The 19,434-nt window shown below is 44.1% G+C and overlaps 1 protein-coding gene and 1 long non-coding RNA gene across 3 annotated transcripts in view; one reads left to right on the top strand and one right to left on the bottom strand.

The window, feature by feature from the left end:
* The window catches only part of TULP3 (TUB like protein 3), a 57,179-nt gene extending 46,739 nt beyond the window's left edge, over positions 1 to 10,440 (top strand). The window contains exons 4-11 of one of the 2 annotated variants that reach the window (XM_027595165.2): positions 531 to 707; positions 2,996 to 3,123; positions 3,494 to 3,691; positions 6,436 to 6,548; positions 6,853 to 6,967; positions 8,600 to 8,698; positions 9,093 to 9,264; positions 9,985 to 10,440. In XM_027595165.2, the coding sequence (XP_027450966.1) occupies positions 531 to 707; positions 2,996 to 3,123; positions 3,494 to 3,691; positions 6,436 to 6,548; positions 6,853 to 6,967; positions 8,600 to 8,698; positions 9,093 to 9,264; positions 9,985 to 10,118 (1,136 nt within the window). In that variant the 3' untranslated portion in view covers positions 10,119 to 10,440. The remainder of the gene's footprint in view (positions 1 to 530; positions 708 to 2,995; positions 3,124 to 3,493; positions 3,692 to 6,435; positions 6,549 to 6,852; positions 6,968 to 8,599; positions 8,699 to 9,092; positions 9,265 to 9,984) is intronic. The other variant, XM_027595164.1, reaches the window with a different exon arrangement.
* On the bottom strand, positions 9,134 to 19,199 carry LOC113922835. Its single transcript, XR_003520084.1, has 3 exons — positions 19,072 to 19,199; positions 16,323 to 16,514; positions 9,134 to 9,270 (listed from the first exon to the last, which is right to left on the bottom strand). It is a non-coding gene; the product is annotated as an uncharacterized LOC113922835 (long non-coding RNA).
* Positions 19,200 to 19,434: the final 235 nt, after the last annotated feature.

Genomic DNA, 19,434 nt, shown 5'->3' with positions numbered 1-19,434 from the left:
ACGTTCTGGGTCTTTGAATTAAAATAAAAGCAGTGGTTTAATTAGTGGAAGATACCTTGAAGTTTGTGTCCATCTTAGAGCTATTGTTTTCATTGCCAAATGAATTAGTCCAGAATGGCCTATTTAAGGAACTTACAGTCTTGACTGTCACATCATGGCAGAGTTAACCGTGATGCTGGGAGTGGTAGAGAGCACCCATTCTTCCAAAAGATAGGACTCCATGGACCACGTGAGGTGGTGCGCTGTTGACTTGGACAGGATCTGAACTTTGGCGGACCTACTTTGTTTTCACGGTCTCATTCTTTAATTTCTAAAGCATGACATCAAGTACATTTTATTTAGTAACAGTCAGAACATGTTAATAAAACGAACACCAGTCTGAGTTACTCTACTAACAAACGTCCGCGTGGATGTTAAGGAAGGAGAAGTGAAATGCTTTGGTGGTTCTTAATTCTGATCACATACACCAAAACCACCCTGCCAAATAACAGATAATACTTTCCTCTTTTTTCCTCTCTTTTGGACCCTAGGCATTGATGGTCCAGCGGCCCTCTTGAAGCCAGATGCTCAAGATTTGGAAACCAAACTTCATGTTCTCTCAGTAGGCTCTTCTGCTACAGAAGAGGATACAGAAGGAAGTGTTGATGGGGAAAGCACTTTGGAGACTGTGTCCAAGCCAGATCTCCAGGAGATTCTCCAAAAACATGGTGAGGATTGGTAACGATTGTAAGGCAGTTAATCGTCTTAGCCACGTATAATAATCTTTTCCTTTCCTTTCTTTCATTGTCGGTTAATGAGCTAGATGATTCAAAACTGCTTGGAATATGGCTTATGGCTTTACAGAGGGGACAGTATTAGGTATCTTTGACATCTGAGAATTGACTGTTGTCGACCATGGTAGTATTTACCCTATTGCCTGAGAAAAATAAGATAATTACATATAAATTATCAGCAGCATTAGCTACTATATGTGGCTATTTCTTTTTGACATTTTATTTTAGTTCCCACTCCTTTCTTTTAACAAAGTTGCCACTCAACACCCCTACTCAGCCTCCATTTCACAGTTTTTTTTTTTTTAAAGATTTTATTCATTTAATTGACAGAGAGAGACACAGTGAGAGAGGGAACACAAGCAGGGGGAGTGGGGGAGGGAGAAGCAGGGGGAGTTGGGGGGGGGAGAAGCAGGCCTCCCGCTGAGCAGGGAGCCTGATGTCAGGGAACCTGATGTGGGACTCGATCCCAGGACCCTGGGACCATGACCTGAGCCGAAGGCAGACACTGAATGACTGAGCCACCCACGCGCCCCTAAAGGGGACTCTTGAGTGGAAAGGAAAGACTAAAAATGACAGTATGAGGGTAGGAAACACAAAAGCAGTAAAAAATATTTCTGTAAAAAATCAGTTAAGGAACTCACAAAATTAAAGGATGTAAAATATATACCTAAAATTCAGGGAGGAGAGGAGTAAAGAATGGGTTCAAACTTAAACGACCACCAATTTAATATAGATTGCTATATGCTATATACAAACTTAATGGCAACCACAAATCAAAAACCACTAATAAACATGCAAAGAATAAAGAGAAAGAAATCCAAATATATCATTAAAGAAAACCAGCAAACCATGAAAGGGAGAAAGACAAGAAAGGATTAGAGAAAAATCTTCAGAAACAACCACAAAACAAGTAATAAAATGGCAATAACATAAAATTTACCATTTTAGCCATTTTTTTAAGTGTACAGTTCAGTGACATTAAGTACATTCATGTTGTTATGCAACTACCACCACAGTCCATCTCCAGAACTTTTTCGTCTGTATCGCTGATAACTCTGTATCGCTAAGTAATAATTCTCCATTCTTCTGTCCCGTGTCCCTGGTGACCACTATTCTATGAAATTTCTCTCTGTGCATTGACTACTCTAGATTTCTCATATAAGTGGAATCATACATTTGTACTTTTTAAAAATATTTGTTCTTTTGTGACTGGCTTATTTTACTTAGCATAAGGTCCTTCAGGGTTCACCCATGTGTAGCCTGTGTCAGAATTCCATTCCTTTTTAAAGCTGAGTAATAGTCCATTGTATGTATATACTACAATTTGTTTATCTGTTCATCAGTTGATGGATATTTGGGTTGTTTTCACCTTTTGGATATTGTGAATACTGCTGCTGTGAACATTGGTGTACAAGTTTGTTTGAGTCTATGCTTTCCATCCTCTTGGTACATACCCAGAAGGGGAATTGCTGGATCCTGTGGTAATTCTATATTTAAATATATGGGGAACCACCATACTGTTTTCCACAATGATTGCATCATTTTACACTGCCACCAGCAATCCACAAGGGTTCCAATTTCTCCATATCCTCGCCAATACTTATTTTCTGTTTTTTTTGATAATAGACATCCCAGTGCTTTTTAGTGTATCTCATTGTGATTTTGATTTGCATTTCCCTAATGATGAGTGCTGTTGAGCATCTTTTCTTTTTTAAAAAATTTTATTATGTTATGTTAGTCACCATACAGTCATCATTAGTCATCATTAGTTTTTGATGTGGTGATCCACGATCCATTGTTTTCATTTAACATCCAGTGCTCCATGCAGTACGTGCCCTCCTTAATACCCATCACCATGAGCATCTTTTCATGTGCTTATTGGCCATTTATATATCTTCTTTGAAGAAATGTCTATTCATATGCTTTACCCATTTCTGGGTAAAGGGTTATTTGTTTTGTTGTTTGTTTTGTTGTTGTTGCTGAGTGTGTGTTGTAGGAGTGCTTTGTCTATTCTGGGTATTAATCCTTTATGGAAAGGGAAAACAAAGGCTAGATCTGAGTGAGAATACGAAGAAAGAATTGTCAAAATTTGGATGAAGTAGCTATGTTTTAATCAGAAGAGCTGGAATGTTTTACACAAGAAAATTAAAATTATATTTCGTTCGACGATTTATTTTTTAAACCAGTGTTGGCAGTTTTTGACAGTTCTTCCTTTCTGCCAGGTATCTCAAGTAGTTTGAACTTTGATGAAGAGGAGACCGATGGAGAGGAAGAAGGGAAAAAATTATGTCATTCACCATATTCAGAGGCAGAGAGACCCAATTCTGCATCCAGCCAGAAATCAACCACAGTATGTAGTTCTGAAACTTCTTCCTGGGGAACTATTTCCCAAATGTATCTCTAGTATTTAAACATGATTACTAAATGAGGGTTCCTTCAAAAGACTGAAGCTCAAATTTAGACTTGAAGTTCATGACCTCCCTAATTTCTTGTGTCTCAAGCCAGCTCTTGTGAAGTTATATCCCACTTTTGTACTTTGCTCCTTCATTACTCCCAATATTCACATACTTATTTAACTTCGCAGAGTTTCCCCTTATTTTGTCAGAAGACTAGAGACATTGGGGTAAATCACAAAATTATTTCGCCCGTTGTTTCTGGAAGAGAATAAGAAGTTTTCTGATTCCACCTCCTACTGCTCATGTATATGGCTGTTCTTTCAGGATGCGGGAGCTTCCGGTACTGCAGCCCAACAAACAGATAACCAGCTGGGAGAAGTGGAGAACTTAGAGGACTTTGCATATAGTCCTGCCCCTCGGGGGATTACAGTCAAGTGTCGGATAACCAGGGATAGAAAAGGAATGGATCGGGTTCTCTTCCCCACTTACTATATGCACTTGGAAAAGGGTGAAAATCGGAAGGTATGAGAACTGATTCTTAAGACAGATCTTGAGATAGAGGGGGAGAATGTTGTGGGACTAGATTGTTGAAGGATGTTGGGATAGGAAAATAGCACTGGTTTCAGACCAAGTCAGCAACTCCCAGTTACTGTGTTCTGTCTTCAAAGAGCTCAGAGTCTCAGAGGTAAAATCTACCCCACCCCAAAGAAAAAGAGTTTTATCCAGAATATAAGAAAATGGAAGAGAATATTTGAATGTAATTATTTGCACCTCTATCCTATTTTTTGATGGAAGGGAGGGTGTTACTGTGTGTTTTTTGGTTTTTATTTTAATTATGGTGGAACATGACACTGTGCAAGTTTTAGGGAATAGGGGAACTGGAAATAGAGAAGGACATGCGAGTGAAATGTCTTATTTCTCACTCTAGAAATTCTAATTTACTTCAAACACAAATTTGAGGCAATTTAATACTTGCTAATGAACACTGTATTTTGTTTTGCTACCGAGTCTAAATGGATATTAAGAGCATAGAAAGGAGATGATGATTGGAACCATTCTTATTATAACTGCTAATTTATTAAGTGTTTATGATGAACCAGGCATATGCTAAGTGCTTCCTGTATATATTATCTCCTATAATCCTTATCACAACTTTGTAAGAGAGGCTTTCTTATCCCTGCTTTATAGATGAGTAACTGGGGCTTAAGGAGTGACATACCTGCCCCAAATCCCACTGATAAGTGGCGGAGCCAGAGTCAAACACCTATCTGTTTGATCCCACAGTCCCTTCCTTAGCTGCTGCCATTCTCCTGCTTCCCTGTTGTTGTCCAAATCTAGTAGGTTTGGGAAGGATGCACAAGTGTGACAGTATTCATGCCACTGAAGTCACAGGGGTTTAAAACAACATATGGGGCACCTGGGTGGCTCAGTTGGCTGAGGGTCTGCCTTCAGTTCAGGTCATGATCCCAGGGTCCTGGGATCGAGCCCCGCATCAGGCTCCTTGCTCTGCGGGAAGCCTGCTTCTTCCTCTCCCTCTGCTACTCCCCAGGGAGCCTGCTTCTCCCTCTCCCTCTCCCTCTGCTGCTCTCTCTCTTTCTCTCTTTGTCAAATAAATAAATAAAATATTTTTAAAAAATACAAAAAGGAATATGAGGAAAGCAGCTGCGGTAAAGAATGGGAAGAGTGGGTGTCCAGTGTCCTGTCGCTCCTGAAGTTGGAAGGACCCTTCCTCTCCAAATTGGATGAAGCTTTTTTGAAAAAGCCACTGGAGGTTTTAGGGATAAAGTTGTACCTAGTTGCAGTAGCCGCCCACCCCCCCCGCCAATGTTTTGCTTTCTGTGGTTTCAGTCACCTGCAGTCACTGCCATTTGGAAGCAGATAGGCCCTTCTTCTGACATAGGTTCGGCAGGTCAATAGTAGCCTAACACCCCCTCTCTTCATCTCATCACATAGGCATTTTAAAATCTCACATCAGCATGAGAAGAAGGGGAGTACAGTACAGTGAGATATTTTGAGAGAGAAAGACCACATTCATATAACTTTTATTATAGTATATTGTTAGAATTATCATGTTATTGTTGCTAGTCTCTTGCTATGCCTTATGTATAAATTAAACTTTGTCATATGTATGTACAGTAAAAAACAGTTTGTAGAGCATTCAGTAGGCATCCACGGGGGGTCTTAGTGGATAAGGGGGGTCTATTGTATATGGAGAATCCAGCTAAGTGAATTTTGAAAGTTGTACAGTAGGAAAACCCTGATAGTGAATTCTGAGAAACATTATAAGGGTTAGAAAAAGAGATAAAGCCCCCAAGATTGGTCTTCTCCAAGAAAGCACCAAACGGCAGATGAGACCGGTGCCTCTGGAGGCCCTGGGATGGGAGGCCACGTGGCTACATGGCCTCCATAGCCGTCAAGGCCAAGGAGCTCATGGCAGCAAGAGCAAGGATGAGGAGTGGATGCCTCTCACCAGCCTGAGTTGTCTGGGCAAGGACATGAAGTTCAGGTCCCTGGTCCGCCTGCCCATCAGGGAATCTGAGGTCATTGAGGTTTTCCTGGGATCTTCCTTCAAGGATGAGGTTTTTGAAGATCATGCCATTGCAAAAACAGACCCATGCTGGTGGGCAGACCAGGTTCGAGGCACGTGTTACCATCAGGGATCACAGCAGACACATGGGTCGGTGTTAAATGCTCCAGTGAGGTAGACACTGACATCTGTGGGACCATCATTCTGGCCACGTTTTCTAGTCCCAGTGCAGGAAGGCCTCTGGGAGAACGAAATCAGCAAGCTCCATACCATCCCTTGTAAGGTGACTGGATGCTGCAGCTCTGAGCTGGTGGGCCACATCCTCAGCCCCGGGGGCCCTGGCACCATGTGGGCTGCTCTACCTCCACGGGGGACTGCATAGCCACCCTGGGCAACGTCACCAAGGCCACTTTGGATGCCATCTCCAAGACCTACAGCTGTCTCATCCCCACCTCTGGAAAGAGACCATGTTCACCAAGGCCCCCTGTCAGGAATTCACTGACCGTCTTGTAAAGACCCATACCAGAGGTTCTGTGCAGAAGACCCAGGCTTCTGCCGTGGTCACCACATAGTTTGTATACAAGAAAAATGAGGGTGAATTAAGCCTGTTAAAAGCAAAAAAGACCAAAAGAGTGACTGCTTGGTACATGATAGGCACTTGTTAAACATTTGTTAAGTGAATAGTTAGACCGTGGTGGTTCTCTTGATATTTTTGACTGACATTTTTTTCTTTTTCCAGGTATTTCTTCTTGCAGGTAGGAAGCGGAAAAAGAGCAAAACATCCAACTACCTTATCTCCATTGATCCAACAGATTTATCTCGTGAAGGGGGAAGTTATATTGGCAAACTCAGGTGAGAGCAACCTTGTATCACTGACCTATTCTTTCTGATATTTTTATTCCTGTAGTTTCAGAGCAATCTGTATCTTTTTTTACAGTGAGTATGTATTGATATTGTAATCTTAAAAAAAAAAAGTTAAATGAAAATCTAAGTCCCTTCCTTTAATTTTAATGAGAGATCTTTGAAACAGTGGTGATGAACATTTGGAAAACAGGCAGATGGGCTTCCATTCTGTTCCATACCTGTCCTAGATTTGTATTTGTGCAGGAGAAAAAAATATGGATCATCAATGGTAACTTTTTCCTCTTGATTCTAGATCCAACCTCATGGGGACCAAGTTCACAGTTTATGACCATGGTGTTAGCCCAACCAAGGCCCAAGGTCTGGTAGAGAAGGCCCATATCCGGCAGGAGCTGGTAGCCATTTGTTACGTATGTGCCATTCTCATAATGCACTCTTTTCGCGAGTCTTTTCCCTGATTTCCTGGGTGTTCTGCTGGCACTTTAAACAACCAACACTGAACTCACGGTCTTCCTCCCAAGCTTGTTGCTATTTCTGTGACCCTCCTTTTCTGTTGCTGGTTGCTTTTTTCTCTGTATATTCAAGTTTTAATCATTTACAAATTGCCAAGTTTGGTTCAATTTTTTTTTTTAACATTTCTTGTCTTACCTGCTCTTTCATTTTCCTAATGCCATTTTATTAACTTGGTCTTTCATCACCTTTTACCCACTGGCCAGAGGTTACAACAAAGTAGACTGATCTCTCTCTCTCTTTCTTTTTTTAAGATTTTTAAGATTTATTTATTTGAGGGAGAGAGTGAAAGAGAGAGCACAAGCAGGGCGAGGGGTAGAAGGGATCATGACCTGAGCCAAAGGCAGACGCTTAACTGACTGAGCCACCCAGGCGCTCTTATTTATTTATTTTAAAATACTTTACTTATTTACTTGAGAGAAAGAAGAGCATGAGGGGGGAGGAGGATCAGAGGGAGAGGGAGAAGCGGAGGGCCCCCCCCCCACAACGTGGGGTTCAATCCCAGGATCCCGAGACCATGACCTGAGCCAAAGGCAGATGCTTAACGACTGAGCTACCCAGGCACCCCAAGATTTACTTATTTATTTGAGAGAGAGAAAGAGAGAGCACATGTGTGCACATGCACACGTAAGTGGGGCAGAGGCAGAGGGAGAGAATCCCCAGGTAGATTGCGCTTAGTGCGGAGCCCGATGCTAGGCTCCATCTGAGGACCCATGACATCATGACCTGAGCCAAAACCAAGAGTCGGATGCTTAACCGAATGAGCCACCTCAGTGCCCTAATGTAATGAATTTATGTATGTGTATATTGCAAAATGATCATCACAGTAAGTCTAGTTAACATCCATTACCACCCATGGTTACAGTTTTTTTTCTTGTGATAAGAACTTTTACGATCTACTCTCTTAGCAACTTTCATATATACAATACAGTATTATTTTTTTAATTTGCATAGCTAACACACAATGTTATATTAGTTTCAGGTATACAGCTTAGGGACTTGATGGCTTTATACATTATGCTATGTTCATCACCAGAATAGCTACCATCTGTCCCCATACATCACTATTACAATACTGGTGACCATATTCCTTATGTGGACATAGGCATTTGAATTTTTTACCTCCTGGTACAGGCCCTATGTAAATTAAGCTATAATTCTCATTGTATATCATATAGTGCCATGCCCTCATTGGGAAATAAATATTTATTGATGATGACAAATTTGGACAGTTTGCTCACAATTGTCTCAAATTTCACTTAAGACTCAAGAGTAAGAATAAAGTTTCAAGCCAATAGAATCTGTTTTAAATTCAAGTGTTCACATTAGGTTTAAAAGGAGGTACAGTATTGCTTTTCTTTTTTTGAATCCCTGTCTCTCTTTGTTTACGTGCAGTAAAGAAATAAAATCGTTTTTGGTGTTTTTGACATCATCTTTGGACATTTTACATGCCCAAGAAAATCTTGTGTTAAAAATGTGGTCTCTTTTTCCTTTCTGTTCCTGAGTCCCTGCCTTATTCTCCTATCTTCCAGGAAACAAATGTACTTGGATTTAAAGGTCCTAGGAAAATGTCTGTGATCATTCCAGGGATGAATATGAATCATGAACGGATCCCCTTTCAGCCACAAAATGTAAGTAAGAACATATTTAATCAGCAAGGGAGTCTGAAGGATAAGAATACAATACAGACAAGATCAATACAAAAAAGTATTGATTCTTGGAGAACCCCAAGTTGGGAGTATGGCTCATACTCTTCTTTAGGAGAGTGATCACTGCAGAACAGCAGGGTAAGTTGCAGAGTAGTTGCAAAAGTGGTTGATTTGAAACTGCTTAGTCTGCAAGAGAAATGCTAGATAATCCATCAGAATTTTAAAATCTGCCTTAACTTTTGGCTTTCTTTGTTCCTGCTGTGCCCTTCCTGAAACGGAGAAAATACTCCTCTACTCCACCTTCTACCTCACAGTGTTGAGAGCGAATGATTTCCTATGGTTCTTAGTACAAAGCAATGATTTTCTCTTCAAACAGGACCGCGAGAGCTTGCTTTCCAAATGGCAAAACAAAACCATGGAGAACTTGATTGAACTGCACAATAAGGCCCCAGTCTGGAATGATGACAACCAGTCGTACATCCTGAACTTCAATGGCCGGGTCACTCAGGCATCTGTGAAGAACTTTCAGATAGTCCACGAGAATGACCGTAAGCCTGCAGGAAGGGTTGGGCAGGAATTAGGAGGAAAGATGTTCTTACACGGTGGGGAAATGAACACTTCCTATCATTGACAGGAAGTTCTATTCAGGGGAGAATTATTTAAGAAAGAAATTATTTCTTTGGAAAGACTAAAGTGCAGTTTTATTTATTTATTTTTATTTTTTAAAGACTTATTTTTGTATTTTGGGGTGGAGGGGCAGAGGGAGAGGGAGGGAGAGAATCTCAAGCAAGCTTCATGCCCAACATGGAGCCACACATGGGGCTCGATCTCACGACCCTGAGATCATCACCTGAGCCAAAATCAAGAGTCAGACGCTCAACCCACTGAGCCACCCAGGCATCCCTAAAGTGGCAGTTTTAAAGTAAAACCTCTGAACCACTGTTTGGGAAGTAGATGGAATGGCCCCCACTCAGTAAAGGTTCCTTGGTATGTCTAGCCCTTGGAGCTTGTGCTGTTCCCTCCTCTGGCCCTTTCATGTTAGTCCAGGGTCGTCTCCTGCTCTCTGAGAGGAATAGTAATAGAAACTTGGCTCATGGTTAGCACACACTCTTGTCAGTGCCTCTTGCCATCCTTCTCAAGGTTTCCCATTTTAAAGAGATCTGGTGATTGTCTGACCTATTTGGAGGATTTTTCCCTGTATCGTAAGTAGGCTTTTCCCCAGTACAGCTCCATTACGTTCTAATGTCCTAATTTCTTTCTATTTCTAGCTGACGACATAGTCATGCAGTTTGGACGTGTGGCAGAAGATGTGTTCACCCTGGACTACAGCTACCCGCTGTGTGCACTTCAGGCCTTTGCCATCGGGCTTTCTAGCTTTGACAGCAAACTAGCACGTGAATAAGAGAAACAGCAGGTGCCAAACTTTCTCACTCAGAGCTTTCAGGAGCGGATAATTGCCTCCTCTGCTTTTGCCCCAGAACAATGAAGAGCGACAGCCTGCCCCTTGGGGAGTAATCCCCGAATGTGTGTGTGTATATGTGCGTGTGTACATGTATATAGGTGTATATGTACACATGCACATATACACACACACTCAACTTCTCTGGGTTTCACAGACCTGGTTAGGGGCCATAGCTTCATATGGGTGAGAAATGGTCCAGAGCACAGAAGGTTCCTGTCCAGGAACCTTTTGTATGCTACAGAAATAAAAGATAATTTATATAAAAATGTGAGTGTCGCCAGTCTTCTGTGCAAAGTCCCATCCCTTAGGGAGTTCCTGCAGTCATGTTCTGGAACAATAATTTTCATCCTGTGAATTTCATCCTGTGAATCAGGATGCTATCATCCCAGGATAGCAGGAGTCTGCAGACTCAGAAGTCTGTCTCATCATATTCATGACACCAAGAATTTTCTAGATAGATGATGGAGCCAAGAACTGAGCCAAGAGGGGGCCGCAGAAGGGTGGGGTTTATATTGTTCTAGATACCTGCACTAGTCAGCCTCCTGGATCATCATCATCTTTTTTTTTTTAGGGACATCTCCTTTTGAATTTTTTTTTATTTGATTTATTTTTAAATAGGCTCTACACCCAGCGTGGGGCTTGAACTCACAACCCTGAGGTCAAGAGTCATGTGCTCTATCAACTGAGCCAGCCAGGCACCCCTCCTGGATCTTTGTTGGCATCACTTACTGATTCAATATCTAAAACTGAAATAGACCCTGTCTCTTGCCTCTGAGTGTTCACATTTTAGAGCTACCTCACAGAGACAAGTTGAAAAAAATTATATGTTCACAAATCTTTACTAGGCCTTCCTGCTCTTATCAGTGTCATAGTGAAAATGAGTCACATGGAAGGAACCAGGAAGAGCGTAAAAATCAGGATGAGAGCTGGAGTCAGAGTTCTTAGGGCTTGGTTTTTCTTTTTCACATGGTTCTTTTTGGCTAAGGTGGACGGCTGGCTAAACAGATTATTTATGACACAATTTTTTGTATACTTTTCAGTGACCAGGAGTAATATCAATGCTTCAATGGGCATCAACATGAAAGATACCAGCAAGTGGTTTTTAAAAATCTAAAACAGGCCTACAAAAGGTTCTTTTTGATCAGAAGTTTAGCAGATCACACAACTAGCATCAATCTAAATGCCTTTAGACAGCATTATAGGTACAGAAATAAAGCAGTAGTTTGATTGAGGCCAAATCCCAGGGTTTTGAACCCTTTTCTGCTGGTGATTTGCCATGCGCCTCTTTCCTCCTCTATACATTGAGAGGTCTCAAACTATATGATCTTCAATTCTTGCATATGGTTCTCCCCACTCATGCAGACAACAATGTGGAATTCCTCTACTTGTATTTGGAATTGAACTCTCTGGTTACCTTCTGGACAGCATCTTGCCTTTCATAGCTGAAGATAATGCTGGGAGGAGTGCCAGAGATCCCAGGAAAGGACCACGGATGCTTAAGCTAAGCAACTGGAGAGGGCAGATTCTGAATGTCTTTGGTGGGAGATTCTGGAATGGCAGGAGTGCACGATGTGGGAGAGGCAGGATCTGGTGCTGAGGAAGTGCAGGACCTCTGGGCTGCTTTTCCCCAACCACTGGAGATATCTTGTTCCACTGAGAAATCCCTGGGAAGTTGCAAGCTGCCCTTCTCCTCAGCTTCCAGCTCCCCATCTAGATATAATGGCTCCCGCATAAGTACTCATGCCATATGCCTAAAGGCTGCTTCCCTCCATCTATAGCCCTGTTTTCATCTTCCCCATGTGAAACTCAGCTAGGGGCTTGCCAGGGACTGGCCAGATCCTGTCCCACCCCTCAGACACATTTCTTGATCAATTGCCTATTGATCATTTTGCCTTCTCTCCCCGCTTTGGTTGCCCAGTTGTCATAGTCAATGTATATTCCTTAAAAGTCTCACAAACTCCTCTCATCTGCAAAAAGCCAGGGATACCACAATAAATGAAGGATTTGCCATTGGTGCTCAGAATTTAGGCAAGCCTTAATTAAACCACAGATGGGTTCGTGGCACCACCTACCGACCGAGGATGCACATTACAAGTGCATTAAAATGAAAAGCACAGATTCTGTAATCCAGAGGAGGAAGTCACAAAGGGCTCAGTGACTTCAACACCTGGACCATGTTATCACGTATTTACAAAGCACACTTGTGCTTCGGTGTGACTCTTCTGAAGGTCTGAGAACAGTAATACTTCTGGAGTTTAGAAGCCAGTAGAGGTATTCCAAGTAAAATGCCGGCACTTGGTATAGGATTGTGGCAAATATCAGTATCACTTTTACTAACATCCTTTTAAAATGGAGTGACACATTTAAGATGACATTTTTAGCCATGCAGTTATAGAAAATGGTTTATACACACTCAGAAAGAAATTCTAGATGGTTTTCCAGGGCCTATAATGAGAGGAAAGAAAAACAGAATAGTTTAACTGGGAAACTAAACATCCAGGTTCTAGTGTCAGCCCTGACCTGACCTCACATTCCTTACTTTGTACCCATATCTCTATTTCTACATGAAGGAACAGCTTAGGCAAAAAATGCCCCTGATGTTAGTGGAAATTTTGGAAATACTTCAACTATGAAATGGGCCTCCCTGATTTTTTTTGGCTCTTTTGGTCCATCAGGTCCAAGCTCCTTTCACAAGGTTCTAGGACTATGGCCCAAGAGTCTGGAGGGCAAGAAAAGAGAGGAAGCCCCAGAAAGGGCAAAGCTGGTGGGGGCCAAGGTGGGAGTGGGAAATTTCCTGATCTATTACCACCACTTAATACACGTTTTGGTTTAAAATGCTGGTTCTCAAGCCTCAGAGTTTTAACATCTAGTTAGGTACTATCTACCCAGATTCTGTCCCTTATGATTTTCAAAGATTCAAAAAGCACCAGTACTTTTCTGTAGTCTGGGGGTGGGAAGGCTAAAGAGGAAGAATGATCTGAGAGGAGAGTGGCAGGCAGAGGAGGGCTAGGAATTAGATCGAGATTTTAAAAATGGGGTGAATATGTCATTTCTAGGGTATACATGCACATCAGGACAAACTACATCCATATAAGATAGAAATTTGGCCTTAAAAAATATGTCCTCATTTTGTCTTGAATCAATTTTATGTTGTTCTGTATCAGATATATAGAGACACGAATTCTAAATATTAATAATTTCATATGGTTTAAAAGAAACTTTAAAAACTACAATGAAAGCATCTGCCCATATCTGTCCCCTTCTTTTTCCCTTGCCCTGTTCCCCTCCTGTAGTTAACTCTTTTTAGTTTCCTTCTAGTGTATCTTACTAATATTTCGTTATGCAAAAATAAATGCATCTGTAAGTCCCCAACCTTTGTGCACAAAATATGTATAGCATACTATATACTCAGTTTGACAGCTTGCTTACTATACCCTGGAGACAATCCCCTATCAGTAAATGCACACCTTCCTCATCCTTGTTTACGCTCCACAGTATTTCACTGTGGGAAGTACCGGTGTTTTTAATTAACTCCCTCTGTATGGACAATTTGCACATTAAGAAATTTTATCAGGGGAGGAGGGGGAGAAAAAAAATTGTATCAGTGTGTTTTGACGATATGCAGTGTTCCAGGGACCCGTGGTACCTATTTTAATCCTCTTCTTTTTCACTCTTCACACTCAGTCACTACCACAACGTGACAGCTTTACACTGGGTGCTCCCATGGCCCTGAATGCTTCCCTTAGCTCTGCAAGTGTTCTCTGCCGGCCTGCTAAGCGGCGCCTGGAGGGTGGTCCACGGCCACGCTGTCCCACACCTTAGCCACTAGTTGTGTGCCGTTATTTACATTTAAATTAATCAAAATGAAATTCCGTTCTTCAGTCCGGCTAGCTACACTTCAAGTTCTCAGTGGCCACAAGTGGCTAGTGCCTACCATGCTGGACGGTGCAGATAAAGAATGCTTCATGTGGAAATTCCTTGTCTAGCTCCCTCATTCGACCGTTAGTATCTCGAGGGGCAGGGATGGGGATTTTTCTCTGTTTCTCCTTGGTGCTTCCCTAGCACAGTGCCAAGGACGTCATCCGTGTTCAATAAATGTGGAGTGGGAAAATGAGTGATGAGGACATGGGGCTCACGGTCTAAGCGTGCCCAAGGTTACAGTCAGCATGCGCCTGAGCTGTTATTTGAACCCAGATGGTTTAGGTGCCCAGTAAGGTCATAATGACTTATGTTAATTTTCAAAATATTGAATCTGTAGCTACTGCAAATGAAATCTGTAGCTGAATAAGACCGCAGAAAGCTTTTCCTTCCTTTCGATTTTTTTTTTTTTTTCTGGAAGTCTTGGATATCTGAACCTAAAGATCCCCTGGGAACCTCAGAGAAACTTGCAGGTGAGAGTTGGGTGGGGAAGGCCCCAAGCGCTAGCCTCTGGAAACCAATGGTTTGTTTCGGCCTGTAAATACACTGGATGAGTTTGCCAGGGCTGCCATAGCAAAATACCACAGACTGGGGGGCTTAAACAGAAGTTGACTTCTCACAGTTTTGGGAGCTAGAAGACAAAGATCAAGGGGTTGGCATGTTTGGTTTCTCCTGAGGCCTCTCTCCTTGGCTTACAGATGGCGGCCTTCTTGTGTCTGCGCGTGGCCCCCCTCTGTGAGTGGTCTGTGTCCTTCCTGATCTCTCTCCTTATAAGGGCACTGGTCAGCTGAGATGAGGGCCCCCCTAAAGACCTCTTTTTTAACTTAATCACCTCTTTAAAGACATTATCTCCAGATCCACTCACACTCTGAAGTACTGGGGATTAGGACTTCAACGTGTGAATTTGGGGGAGACACAATTCAGTCCATAGCATCTCCTTAGTTCCCTAGATAGACTTAGAGTCAATCCTCTTTCACATTTATCTTTGACAAAGAGAGAACAGAACTAATATTCCGTTTATCAAATTAAAGGCTGCTTTTATTTGATAAAGACTGCAAACAACTTTGGTAAAGTTCTGCTTTGTTCTTCAGAACACAAAGATGCACTTCGGTTGATATGGAGTGAGAAGTCTTAAGGAAAAGCAAACAGAAGTATGGAGAGGTTGAAAAAGGAAAAGGAACCTGAGTGCTGGGGGACCACAACCACAGGAGGAACTCAGTCCCATAACAGCGTTGCAAGCGGGCCGGGGGCATGCTTTGGAGATATCTGAAAAGTGTCTTTTACCTAGCGGCTAGGGAATGATTCTCTCTTTGGCAACTTGTTATTAGGCCATTAAATTCAGTTGCGGGTGGTTTTTAAAAAAAGATGTGGTGAAATTAGGGAAGGGTTAGATATACAGTACTAGTCACACTTTCTCCCCCACTGTAAAAGTACAAGTTTGTTGCATATAGGAGGCAGAAGAATAAAATGCAGAAGAATGAAGGATATAAAGAATAACACCTGAAACTAATGTAACATTGTGTGTCAACTCTACTTCAATAAAAAAATACAGAATGAAAATGAGAGGGCGCCTGGGTGGCTCAGGCCGTTGACCGCCTGACTCTTGGTTTCAGCTCAGGTCATGATCTCAGGGTGGGGAGACTGAGGCGGGAATCTGGCTCTGCACTCAGCAAGGAGTCTGTTTGAGATTCTTTTTCCCTCTCCCTTGCCCATACACCTCCCCCTTCCTGCTTGTGCCCACGTTCTCTCTCTCTAATACATAAATGAAATCTTTAAAAAAAGAATGAAAATGAGAAAATTAAAAAATCCTGTTAATCTTCAACATGTCAGAGGTAATCACTCTAAAATACTTTTCAATTTATTTTTCAAAAACAGTATCATCCCACATATACTGCTCTTGGAATCTGTATTTCCATTTACATCATGAACAATGTTTGTTTTACTTTAAAAAATCTTGTTAGTAATAACTGAAAAGAATTCCATCATATAGATGTGGTTGAACTTGTTTAAAACATACAGATAATTTAACTATGACCATGCAGGTTGGAAAAAAAAATTTATTAAGGGAGTGGAAATAATACCAAACCACACGTGATAAAAGTAATTAATATAATTTTTGACTGTAATTTTGGAGTATAGACAACACAAATACCACCCCCCCCGCATGAGACCTGGCTCTGACCACAGCCCTGCCCCCCCCGCCCCCCCCCACCCGGCACCACTCACCATGAAGCCTGGCTGAGATGCAGCTGTAGGACTGGGTGGGGTGGTCTGCTTCACTAAGAAGTGAGTTGAGCTGTGGATTATATGGTGTCATTTGAGGGGACCCATATGTATCTCTTCGAGCTTGATTCGGACAGATGCAATACTTCCACCAACAGATTCATTCCTGAGGGTCACTGAAAGAGGGTCCTGTCCCTTCAGAAAGGCATGTGTGTAAAATCAGTCAGTCTTGAACCTTCAGAATTTCTATGTCTGATAACTATAGCCAGAAGGACCGCGACAGCTTGGGAAATGAGATTCCTGAAGGCGCAGAGCTCTCTAGAAGCCTGTGAGGGTGTGGACCAGGAGTCTGAGCTCCTGAAGGCACGCTATTCCAGCCTGTATCATTTAGGGTCTCGGCTAGTTAAGATTTGGAGGGAATTAGCCAACCCGATCTCCGAATTTCCTCTCAGCAATCTGGGCTGGACGTGACACTCCCAAGGTTGCTTTATTGTCTCCGCTCTGGACCCTGTTCCTCTAAACCCTCTGAACCTTGGCTGGACTCAGCTCCCAGTTAACCTATTTCTCCTTGCATTTGAATTCTTATCTCCGTGAATGGTACCACCGATTGTTCAGTTGTCAAAGCTTAGTGAGTTTTGTTTCCTCTCTCACCCTCACAGCCAACCTAGTTACCAATTGTTGATTTTGCCTGGGGACTGTTTCTGAGACCCTCTCCCTTGTCAAGCTCAGGAGCACGGCCTGAGCTTTGGGCACTCCGACTCCCCAATCCAGCCCAACACCGTGGCCAGAGGGGTCTTTCTAATGGTCCTACTGATTATGTCACACCTGTGTCAAAATGGCCTTTCCGATGCCCAAACTCTTGAGCGTGGGATAGGATGATCTTCACAAGCTGGCACCCACTTATTGTAATCTATTCTTCCAGCACACCAGTTTACAAGACTTTTCCTAAACACCCTGTGTGTACATGCTGCTATACCTTTGTGGGTCTTCCACCCTTGAGTTGGTAAGTTCTCATCCTTCGAGGGCTGGAGCAAATGTCGCCCCTGTAACTTAGAGTTCATTGTTCCTTCCCTTGGGTTCCCTGTGAGCTCTGTATAATTGTCTTCCCACCTAAACTGTGAACTTCCTGAGGGTAGTGACCTGTCCCTTGCACCTAGTATGGTGCTCCAAGTCAATAGACACTCAACAAATAATTATTGCATTAGATAGCCATTGTTTAGTTTGTACTTCCTTTGGTGCCTATATACTGCCCTGCAGTCTTTTCATGTATATGAGGTGTGACCAAGCCCTGATGTGACTCATTATTTAATAAGCATACCAGAATTTATGTAATCAAATCAGAGCTGCTTCCCTCAAAGTCTTCACCTTATGAGACTGGATATTTCGTCCAGTGATGCTGTCATTGCTCAAAACACCTTTGGAGCACCTCTCTTGGAAATAACTTTGGCATGTATAGCACTTTCTTTTCAATCTCCTCTGTGGTAGCTTTTTGGTTTCCATTTATTCAACATTTATTATGAGCTTATCTATCCCACGCACCAAGCTGATGCTGGGGGAAAGATAAGATAAATCAGACGTTTACTCTGTCTTCAAAGAAGTTTCTGTTTGGTAAGGGAGATACGATCTGGACAGCCACAGCAATACAAGGTGAAGTGATAATGCTCCCTCCGGGTTGGATCTGATTTTTGGAAAAAGCCAAAAGTCCTTTGGTTTCAGCCTCCCAACAAGGTGAAAGACAGAGAGGTATGTGATAACACTGCTTTAAGCCAATGTGTTTTCAACACTTCCAAAAAGGAGCCCAGTGCGTTTCCAGCACCCCTCTCCCCAACAAGAGAGTAAACTATCTGGTACGTTTGTTTCAAACCCAGTCTCCCATTTTGTGGCAATGCTCTTCTACATACGGAGTCTTCCCAGCTACAGCTAAGCTCTTTGAGGGCAGGTGCTGAGGTCTTATTTTCATTTTTGTTTTCACAGCATCTAGGGGACACACAATATATGTTGGATAAATATTCATTGAGTTACTGAGCCCAGAAGGTGTCTCCCCGTGCCACACGGACTTCACATAAGAGTCTCCTCTCCCCATGTGCTTTATATATGCTCTTGGTAGGAACAGATCCTCAAGGGACAGACAACGACCGAAAGGACCAACGCCGGGGAGGGCACGCGTGGGGGCACTGGCGGCGGATCTGGGACTAGAGCCCGCGAGTTCCTGCTTCCTGGTTCCCCGGAGCGAGTGTCCTTTGGTGGGAGCCGCGGGGAAGGGAGCAGCCCTTCCTGCGCGTCGGGCGCCCGCCCCTTCCCCGGCCTCCCAGGGACTTGTGCGGAGCGGCGCCGGCCGGGGACACCGAGGGTGGCAGGGACGCCGAGGGTGGCAGGGCCACCCACAGGACCCCCCGTCCCCCCCACCCCGGTTATGAGGAAGGTTTTCAGCTCCTGGGAAAGACAGTCGGAGACTCGGCCAGGAGAGGCAGGAACCGGGGGGCTCCGGGAGGACGAAGAGAGTCGCGGCCGAGAGATCCAAGGGAACGTCTGGGCGCCGGGGAGCGGCGGAGGCCGCGTCCGAGCCGAGGGGTCCGCGCCGCCCGGCCGCCGTCCCGCCGCCCCGCCGCGCGCGCACCTCCCCTCCCCCGCCGGCCCCGCCCCCGCCCGGCCGCCCCCTCCCCCCGCGGCCCAGTCTCCTCCCCGAGGGGCCGGGGGCAGGGCCGTCCCTCCCTCCGGCTCCCTCCCTCCCTCAGCTGCGCGCATCTCATACCAGCCCTCATTCCGCACATTCCAGGCTTCCTCCTTTCAAACTCCAGGCCAGGGGGCGGGCAGGGCCCGAGCTCCCGGCTCCCGCCGCCCGCGGCCGCGTCCCCCAGGTGAGTGGCGCCCGCCCCGCCGCCGCCGCCGCCGCCGCCGCCGCCCCGCCGCGCGCGTCTTCCCCCCCACCCCCCCCGCAGCGCGGGCCCCTCGGCCGCGTGCGCCGCCGCTCTTTTCTTCCCCCCTCGCCCTTCCCGCCCCGGACCTCTCGGCCCGGCCCGCGCCCCCGCTGCCCTCCCTTCCGCCGCTGGCCCCGGAGCTCCCTTCCTCTCGCCCGTTGACTCATTCCTCCAGGAATAGGGAGCTCCCGTGCTTT

The sequence above is a fragment of the Zalophus californianus genome, chromosome 9 (assembly GCF_009762305.2).
Source record: "Zalophus californianus isolate mZalCal1 chromosome 9, mZalCal1.pri.v2, whole genome shotgun sequence".
NCBI classification, from domain to species: domain Eukaryota; kingdom Metazoa; phylum Chordata; class Mammalia; order Carnivora; family Otariidae; genus Zalophus; species Zalophus californianus.
This window is presented reverse-complemented; position numbering and strand designations above follow the sequence as displayed.